A 10,726-nucleotide genomic window follows, 5' to 3' on the forward strand; every position below is an offset into this window, starting at 1 on the left:
CACTTCAGCCAAGACTCTAAATACCGGTGTTAGGAAGATCCCATTGAAAAGATAGGATACGCAATTGGCGTAAGGGGATCTGCAGTATGGAAAAGTCGCGGCTTGAAAGTGAGCGGTACACCTTTACCTGGCCGACTCTAAATACCAGCGGGCGGCCAAAAGCAGCGTTAGGACCCCTTAACGCTGCTTTTGACGGCTAACGCAGAACTCTAAATCTAGGCGATAGTTTGGCTATGTATTAGACTGAGGTGTGTGTGAGGTGGGAGAGGATTTATAGGGCTCTTAGAATTTGGGAATCTTTGCCTCCTCCTAGTGTTAGAGAAGAGTAATTTCCAGGAGTAATGGATTGTAAACTCTCACCATCATGAAGTAAATTAGTTTATCTGGTAAGCATAAATTATGTTTTTTATGATTAAATGTACATGTGGTATTATGTGTACAGGCAAGATGACACAAACAGCTAGAGGATCCATTAAACAACATACAGTAAATCCAGTATGAGATGTTAAGATCATATTGCACCAGTAGCCACTGATTTTATTTCTGCAGGGCATACAAACTCGCAATATAAATGTCAAATTATTGGCCATTTTCCAGCAGGGAGATGCATTTGGAGAATAGTTAAAGGGCCACTAAACTCAAAATCTTTCTTTCATGATTCAGATAGAACATACTAATTTAAACAACATTACAATTTACTTCTATTATTTATTTTGCTTCATTTTTTAGATATCCTTAGTTGAAGAAAAAGCAATGCACATGGGTGAGCCAATCACATGAGGCTTATATGTACAGCTATCAATCAGCAGCTACTGAGCATATCTAGATATGCTTTTCAGCAAAGAATATCAAGAGAATAAAACAAATTAGATAATAGAAGTAAATTAGAAAGATGTTTAAAAATGCATTCTCTTTCTAAATCACGAAAGAAAAAATGTGGGTTTCATGTCCCTTTAAGCCTTTTGTATATGTAAACTTAAGTCATTGAGAGTGACTCCATTTAATTTAATTTCCCCCAGTTAGCTTAGATTGTGAAATCACAAAACACACCACATTTTTCTCCTGCATGATGTTCCATGGATATTTCCTTAATAGCCCTGGATACATATTCCTGAAATTGTTTCCTTTTCTGGAGACTGTATTGTATATTACTTCATTACTAAAACCTCTAAACTACCAGAAATTAGATTATACATTTTTAATTGACTATACCTTGTCCAGTAGCTTACCCGTACATGTTCAGACCATCTCCTCAAAATTGCTTATGGCCTCTCTTTTGTTCTAAACAGACCTTTTTTACGAGCACATATCCCAAAATTTACACCAATTCCCTCACTGTTCCAGCAGCTCATACAGCAATCCTGATTTACAGATATCCAAATTAATATCAAATTTTTTAGATAGTCCTCCTTAGCCATAAATTTCCATAATCCAGTCTAACAAACACAAGCTACTATTATAGTTCTGTTCAGTCTCTTTATTCCCTAATATCTTTACCTGTAACTAAAACAATACTAACTACTACTGTAGTATAAGGTTGTATTATACCCACCTTTATTACCTTAAGATCTTTCATTATAACCCTCTTCCCTTTACAGGAAGTTTGTGCACTGTTCCTGTGGATGGACCTTTCTGCTCCTATCTGGTTTTGTTCTTCTGGTGACATTAGTACCTACAGGTCGTCCTCTCCTCTCGCTATTGCACTTAACCAGGTTGGTAGTGGGTACAGCAATGTGCCAGGGAATGCCCCACCTCTTTCGGCTTCTTGAAGATCTGACTGGTTCCTGTGAACAGCCTGTGCCACCGGGGACATTGCTCCTTCTGAAATTGGAAGACAGAAACAGTTGCCAGGCAGAGGGTCATCATTGGCAAGGTTATCGTGTGTCACCTCAAACCTTCTCCCTAACATTGTGCAGCCTGACACTAGCAGAAGAGCTGGCAGTCTTTGTACGCTACTTGCGGAGAGGATATCCAGCTGGCACACCCCTACGCCTGGTCTTCCTACTTAATGCCAGTCTTCTTGGACTATACAACATGCTGATATTATGCAATGCTCTCTATGCACCCAGCTATACCCAAAGTGTGATAGGAGCGGCAGCAGGCACTCTGTGCTGGTATCTTACTTACCGTTGCTGGTACCGCACCCGCTACTCCCCTGGACCACCTGGACATGGAATTTTTCCTAAAACTGGAGGAATCAAATCCAAACTGAACTGAAGGCAGAGTTCTCATGGACATAAAAATACATAATCTGCCCATTTAAAATTTTACATGATATCCACTTCATCACACTGAAATATCTATGATCTGGTGTTCTGCAATGCTGCAATGTAATTTCAATAGATCACACCTGGCCTATTCCTTGCCAGTGAGCAATAAGAGGTATTTGTTTGATCTGTTCAGTGTAGAACTTGACACCTATTCCAAAGACTAAAATTAGGTGCACTTCTGAGGGTCTCAACTCTTTTGTTGGATGTGATATTCAGTAAGAGGAGGTAAAATGTTGTGCAGTGGGGACAAGCTAAGGCATACCTCCCAACATTTGTGGCTGATGAATGAGGGACACAGGAGATTGATAGGAGCCTGCCACCATTTTGTGGGTGGAGCCATGTTGGGAGGGCAGGGATGATGGGTGGTTAGTGGGCAGGATTGTGGGTGTTTTTTGGGTGGTCTGTGGGTATGTCAGGGCAGTTTGTGAGTGTTCCTGGGTGGGGCTAAGGGAAAATCTGTAAATAGAGACATTTGGCTGTCTTAGAGGGACAGAGCTTGAAATCAGGGACTGTCCCTCTCAAATAGGGACAGTTGAGAGGTAAATTGCTAAGGTACAATGGTCCTAACATGGAAGAGGGAATGCGCCAGGTGAGGCTGATAATGGATGACCGGACAATTCTAAATATATCTAAAAAAAATGCATTCAAAAATATGTTTAAGAAAGTCCCTAGAATACTAGAATAAGACTATACTAACAGCTTATGATGTACAAACATATTGTAAAAAAAAAGAAGCAATACTGAATTTCAATGTCATGTGGCCTTCATTTTAAATTTTCTATTCAACACATTGGTGTTTAATACCATGTTACTTTTCTCTTGTTCTTGCAAGTAATTCAATATATTGCCCACATGTGCATATCTAGAAAGGCATCATGTATTAAACGTATCAAAATGCATGTGCATTTACAGCAGGGATTGGTAAATGATACATTATTTAGCGTCTAATCACAGCTCTTCAAGTCTTTGTGATACATCTTAGTTAATAATGTCCTTTTGATCTCTATGGCAAAAAAAGTGCTTAACCACAATGCTACAGAACTATGTGACAAGTCATGAGACTCTTTCTATGATTCTGTGTTAAGAAACTATTTAACCACCCTTCTTTATGACTTTGCCTGGTAAATGTGTTAATTTTGTATATGTACATCTTAGTACTTTAATATAAGGACTTCTGGTAAGACAAATGGGCTTTAGCTGGAATCGCGGTAATATGAGGCAGTTTGTGAATAAAGCTCTGCAAACAGCAGTTTTCTAATCGAATCTTTAGCATGTCAGCTAGATATTTTTTTTTATTTAAATGCCCAATCAAAATTTGGAACATGAAGTGACGATAATTATCAGGCCTTTGCAGAAGCACTTCTAAGGTGACTGAGATAATGTAATCATCCTAAAATAGCCCTCCCTATCACTTTGACTATCAGTCCATTAGTATGCTTACCTCCCTTCTTTCTTTAGTGCTTGCCTTGCATGTCACCTTTGCCTTTTCCTGCCTATTTGTTTTTTTCCTTGGGGTGGTTACTATGATTTTACTGTTTCCCTCTAATTTGGTTTAGATGGCATTTTTATCCTTTTTTGTGTCTACCTATCTTATATTTAATCTTGATTTCTTTCATATAGTTAGTGAGAGTCCATTATCCATTACTCATGGCAATTACTCTTCTCTACCACTAGGAGGAGGCAAAGATTCCCAAACCCCAAGAATTATATAAAACCCCTCCCACTTCACACATACCTCAGTCTTTACTTTGCCTTCACTGGTAGTGCTTGAAGAATGAAGATGTGCATGTGATCTTCGGAGAAAGGGGTTTTTAGCCTATGTTGAGGCCCAGTTCCCCTCAGAGTACAATGCTATTTGGAGTATGGTTTATGATTCTATGGTTTCACCTCATGGGAAATCTTTCTTAAACCCTCTGTGATTAGTCACAGGGATGTGTCTTCTGCCTCCCTTTATGGATCTACAATATACTCCTATTACATAACTTCTGCTGATATGTTTCATTGCTGGTTTGGCTGTCTGTTACTTGATTGCTAGTTGAGAAGTGTCTATTGGTAAGGGATTGGATTTTATTCAAATCTCTTCATTGTTCCAAAGAGGAAAGGCATTGTCAGACCAATTTTGGATCTAAAACTGAACAAATTTGAAGAATTCCATCTTGCAGAACTATCAGGACTATTCAGCCTTTTTTTTCAGCAAGGTCAGTTTATGTCCACAATAGATTTAAAGGATACTTACCTTCATGTTCCAGTTCACAGAGAACATTACCAGTTCCTGAGGTTTGCTTTTCTGAACAAGCACTTTCAGTTTGCTTCTCTTTCATTTAGTCTGGCTACAGCTCCAAGAATATTTTCCAAAGTTCTTGGTGCCCTTTTGTTTGTAATCAGAGCTCAGGGTATTGCAGTGTTTCCATAACTGGACAATATCTTGGTTCAAGCTCCGTCCTTTCCTTTAGCAAAATTTCACACCGACCAACTCTTGTTGTTTCTTCAAAAGCATGGTTGGAGGATCAGTTTTCCAAAGATTTCTTTTGTTCCTTAGACAAAGGTTACTTTCCTAATAGACTCAGTGTCCATGAGTCTTTCTTTAACAGAGTAGAGACGGTTAAGATTGGTAGTGTCAGCTTGTCTGAACCTTCAGTCTCTTTCGTTTCCTTCAGTGACTCTGTGTATGGAAGTATTAAGTCTCAAGATTGCAGCTTCAGATGCAGTCATATTTGCTCGATTTCACATGCGGCCTCTTCAGCTTTGTATTCTGCGCCAATGGTGCAGGGATTATACTCAGCTGTCTCAAAATATATTTTTGGATCCCAGTACAAGTGAGTCTCTAACTTGGTGGCTGGATCATCAGTTTATTATTCAGAGGGCTTTTTTGCTCATCCTACCTAGACTGTGATCATTACAGATGCAAGTTTCTCAGGTTTGGGAGTTGTTTGGGGGTCTCTGACAGCACAGGGGGTTTGGAATCCTCGGGTGTCAAGGTCAACTTTTATATATAAACCTCTCACAAAAAGGCACTATTACCATTTGTAATAAGTAAAAGTATTTACTGTAGTTAATGTTTTCAGGGCTTCCCCCGTCCTCAGACTTACATACACATTCAAAAAGACTTTTATGTGTTACCTTATCCCAAGTGTAATCCAGACTGTGTAGCGTTCCCCCTGCACATGCGCAAGAGTCTGTACGGCAGCCCTGGAAGTTCAAAATCAAAAACTCAAACCCCAAAGGACGGCACAACTGTCAAAGACTATGGTTGGTTACAGGAGGGTGGCCTCCTTACGTGACTATCTGATGCGCCCGATAATAAACCCAGCTATACCACTAAAACGTGGTTAAATACCACAAAAAATGGGTGCTTTTGTTGCAGTGGATGCACCACATTCAGTGGGATGACCCAGAGCAAATTTTTTACACATCCCTGGAAAAATAGAAAATTTGAGATTAAACATAGGGTCACTTGCACGACCAAATATGTGGTTTATATGCTCCACTGTCCATGTGGGAAATTTTATGTGGGTAAAACCCAGGATGATGCCCGCAGTAGAATGGCTAACCACAGGTCGGCGATTCAAGCAGCCATAAATTGTGGCAAATCAGACCAACCTGTGGCCAGACATTTTGTCCAAGGACAACACAATGTTACTGTCCTTAGGTTCATTATTATTGACCAAATCCCTCTCTTTGGAGGGGGGGTGACAGGGGCAGGCTGTTGCTGCAGAGGGAAATTCAGTGGATTTATAGAGTGGAAACTTTGGTACCTAAATGGCTAAATGTGCATCTTGATATGCAGTGCTTTCTGTAAATGATTGAGTAAGTGAGTTTCTGATGTCCATTGATACTGATTGGACTTTTGATTTTTAATTCACTTATCAATGTTGATAGCACCCCCATAGGGTTGGAATAGTATTTGGTGTAATTTGATACCAGATGCTGATAAAGTGATAATCAATGTAAATATGTAAATATATCTTTGAGCAGTGATATTAGCTCTTTATATCTGATATTTCCATTATATTACTCATCTTCCACTGTGCTTTACTGTGTTATAGGTTAGAATAACATATAGCTCCTTTCACTCTCTGTATATCTATGTCTTTTGTTCCAGCAGGAGGTGTCATTTAAGGTTAGAATAGTGTATGGTGGTTTATAATCACTTAAGTGTGACTCAATTAGATCAGCATGTTTTAACAGTTGTGTCTTTTATCTTTTTGTAATGGTTAATAACATATTAATATGAGCGTTTATGAGATATTCATTATTGTGCATACTATGATGCTAGAATGGGCTTGATACCCCTTACTTGAGTTATCGTTTTGTTAATAACTGAGCTACTTAATACAAGTAGGATTTGGGGTCTTTAATTGAGCTTGCAAGCCATATATATAGTTTTATTAAGTCTGGTATGGACACATTAAAAAGCTTGATTCAGTATTCTTATATCTCTTTGGGTAATTCCCTGCAGCAACTGACATCTAATTAGATACCCTACGAACTGAAGATTGCACAAAGAATGTGGCACACATTGGCTGACTAACTTCTACGATGACACTAGCTACACATGTGTTGGTTCAGGTTGTAAATAGTCTTTGACAGTTGTGCCGTCCTTTGGGGTTTACTTTTAATAATGAACTTCCAGGGCTGCCGTACGGACTCAGCAGCAGGGGGAACTCAGCGCAGGGGGAACGCTACACAGTCTGGATTACACTTCGGATAAGGTAACACATAAAGTCTGTTTTTTGTATGTGTATGTAAGTCTGAGGACGGGGGAAACTCCGAAAACGTTAACTACAGTAAATACTTTTACTTATTACAAACGGAGAGTGCCTATTTTTGTGAGAGGTTTAAGTGCACCCCGGAGGTTGTTGAAATGTCATGTAAATGCTGGATCCACTTGGGACTATATATATATATATATATATATATATATATATATATATATATATATATATATATATATATATATATATATAAACTTCAAAGAAAGAAGAGGCACTCACAGGACTTAATGAACATTATTTTTATTATTAGTGATTCATCAATAAATGTTCAGTCAAAGTTTCGATCCTCTTCTGTTGCTCTATGTCAGTTACAGGACTGTAGCTGATTTTCCCTTTTGTTTTTTTTCTTTCATGTTTTTACATGCAACTGATTTTAAGATTTTTTGTACCAAATAAAGCTGTATTTTTCAACTTTTAACAATTTGACATATACTCTTTTCTTTTTCATATGGTCTGGAGATGCGGATTAGCAGAGTGTTTGTATATATATATATATATATATATATATATATATATAAACTTCAAAGAAAGAAGAGGCACTCACAGGACTTAATGAACATTATTTTTATTATTAGTGATTCATCAATAAATGTTCAGTCAACGTTTCGATCCTCACAGGGACCTTTATCAAGACTATTAAGATATTGAGTACGAAACAGCCCCCTCATGTAAACTAGAGTATTTACATGATGATTACAAATATTCCCTTTTATGAGTTGGTAGAGCTGGGGGTACTCAGTACCGGTGATTAACTCCACAAAAAAGCCCTGTATATATATAAAATATATTACACACGCAAGTAATCTAGCAATTAGGGGCAGGGCTGAATGAAGAAAGTAGTCACATAGAATACCAACCGCTAATAAAGCCACGAATAAAGAAGGCCATTGCTAAAATGATCTGCTGCTTTACCTGCGTGACTCATGCTGTCTCTCACTCCCTGACTGACAAAACTGCCCATGAGAAGGAAGTTGAGAATTGTAATTTTTAAATGTGGAAGAGACAGACAAGAGAAAGGGATAGTGAAGAGAGAGAGGAGAAACTAAGGTCAGAAAAGGGACAGAGTGGAGGGAGAGAGAAGTGGGAGGAAGGGGGAGAGAGAAGAGAGAGAAGGGATCATGTAAATAGAGATAAATAAATTAGAGAGAGTAGAGAGATAATGATGGGGGGAAATGCAAAGAGAGGAGAGAGAGAAGAGAATGGGCATAGAGGGGAGAGAGGAGAGAGGAAAGGGGGAGAGAGAGAAAGAGAGTAGAGAGAAGGGGAAGTTAGACAAAGGGGTGTAAGAAGGGGAAAGGGAACATGTGAGAGAGGGGGAGAGGCAGATAAAGGGGAGGGAGAGGCAGAGGGAGACAGCATGATAGAGTGTATAGTAGAGAGAGGGAAGAGTGAGCAGAAAATGAAAGAGAATAAAGGACACAATGAGATTTGTTTCCTCTCCTGTCATTGCAAACATGAATACAGCACATACTTCTTTATGTGTTAAAAGAGCACACAAACACATTACTTTACATTTAATGCATAGACTGATGAGCAACTCGTAATTTTGGTATAATAAGAGCAAATGGGTTAAATAAACTGTTCTTGCTGTGAGCTTCAGGGACGGAGATTGTGAGCACTTTGCCCAGGCCAGACAGCAGCACACATAAAATAAATATGCCATTAACAATAGCCAGACACTACTTAGGTCAGCAGCCCTCTGCCATCTTAGCTCAAAACTTTTCTGTTATGCTGCTCAGTGTTCTGCCTCAATTGAGAGGCTGTCAGTGCCGTGCTCGGCCAGAAGGGAAAGGGAGTGCACTTGAAGCAGAGTAAGTGCAGACCGTGCAGTGCAGCTGTCCTGAGAGGAAGATGATGGGCAGCAGGGCCACTATACCACCAAGCAAACATTTGCCTGCCCCAGATGTACTCACATTTTCCCTAATGCAACCTAGCAGCTTGAAGCCTCTCTTCTACTCCTGGGCTGTACTTGTTGTCAGAAGAAGTGCCGGTGGGGAAGGTAAAACTCAGCAGCAGCACCGTGTATAAAGCAGCATGGACCCAGCTCTGTTGCTATTTCTCCTCCATGGAATTTTATCCTAGTGTTAAGGGTTTTGCAGGTTCCTCCTTTTGAACCTATGCATAACTTGGACTTTAAACTACTTTCTTGGAAAGTGTTATTTATATTGGCTATATCTTCTGCTAGAAGAGTTTTAGAATTTACTGCTCTTTTTTGAGAGCATCCTTATCTGATTTTTCAACAGGATAAGGCTGTTTTACCCCTCTCATTTAATTTTTGCCTATGGTTGTTTCTTCAGAGAACATTGGTAGAGAGATTGTTGTTCCTTCCTTTTATCCTAATCCTAAGAATGCTTCTGAAAGATCTTTGCATTCTCTGGATGTTGGTAGAGCATTGAAATAATTTGTTGATGCTACTAAGAATTTTAGACAAACTTCTAGTTTGTTTATTCTTATTTCTGGGCCTAGGAAAGGTCAAAAGGCCTTTGCTATTTCTTTAGCCTCTTGGTTAAAACTTTTGATTCACAGAGCTTATTTGGAGGTAGGTCAGCCTCCACTTCTGCAGATTACTGCTCATTCTACTTGGTCAGTTGCCACTTGTCTCAGTTTGATGGTTATGCCTGTTTTTAAATGCATTATAAAAAAATCAAAAACATCTTTGGGGTTGTGGATTTATTTTCTCAGTGAGAAAGATGTTTTTAAATCCCTCCCTTTATTGTTATTACTCGTGGACTCCACAGCTTGGGTATTAGTTTCCATCAGTAATGGATCGTGAACTCTCACCACCTGTATGAAAGAAAACATAATTTATGCAAATGTGATTAATTCATTTATTTCATGGTGATGAGAGTCCACAAGACCCAACCCTTTGTTTTTTTGCGGGGTTACATTTTTTTGAGCACATCTTTTTTCCCTGCTCTTTTTTTGTCTCTTATTCCTTTTCTTACCTCACTTGCTTGGTGTTAGATTGAGGTGTGTGTGAGGTAGGAGGGGTTTTATAGGGCTCTTGGGGTTTGGGAATTTTTGACTCCTTCTAGTGGTAGAGAAGAGTAATTCCCATGAGTAATGGATCGTGGACTCTCACCAACATGAAAGAAAGGAATTTATCAGGTAAGCCTAAATTATGTTTTTTTCCCATCTCTTTTCTCTGCTGACCTATTTCTTCCCTGTTCTAGGTGCTGACTTTTTACCTTGCTCTGCCTATATACACGATTTCTGTCTGTCTTCCATTATTTCTGCCTATATACTGCATACTCACTTTACATGCCTGTCTCCCCTCATTGTTTCTCTTCTCATTAAACTGATTGTATTCTCCCTTACCTTACATGCTACTCTTTTTCTTGTTCTACCTCTCCTGTGCCCTGACTGTGACCTCTGTCGTTTCTACTTTAAAACTTTACAATAAATGTAGTGATAGGCACCAATAAACGATTATTTTATATCTTCTAATTGAGTGATTATGGATATATTTGCTCTGTAATATTATCCTTATTTTTAAATAAATGTTACTGCTACATTTTGAAATAAGAAAATATGTAAAAAAAAATAATCAGGATTTGTGTACTAATTTAACAACCTTCTGTTGTTAAATAGCCCCATTTAAATGGCAACTTGGTCAACCACATGTTTTAAAGGGACATAAAAGGGAAAACAAACCCCTTTACTGCATATTTGCACAATGCT

The 10,726-nt window shown here is 38.7% G+C and overlaps 1 protein-coding gene across 1 annotated transcript in view; it reads left to right on the forward strand.

Annotated features, from left to right (window-relative positions):
• Positions 1-10,492, forward strand: part of LOC128649214 (fat storage-inducing transmembrane protein 1-like) — a 60,472-nt gene extending 49,980 nt beyond the window's left edge. The window contains exon 2 of the mRNA XM_053702351.1: positions 1,599-10,492. Within this exon, the coding sequence (XP_053558326.1) occupies positions 1,599-2,217 (619 nt within the window). The 3' untranslated portion in view covers positions 2,218-10,492. The remainder of the gene's footprint in view (positions 1-1,598) is intronic.
• The last annotated feature ends 234 nt before the right edge of the window (positions 10,493-10,726 follow it).

This window comes from Bombina bombina, chromosome 2, assembly GCF_027579735.1.
Source record: "Bombina bombina isolate aBomBom1 chromosome 2, aBomBom1.pri, whole genome shotgun sequence".
Taxonomy (NCBI): domain Eukaryota; kingdom Metazoa; phylum Chordata; class Amphibia; order Anura; family Bombinatoridae; genus Bombina; species Bombina bombina.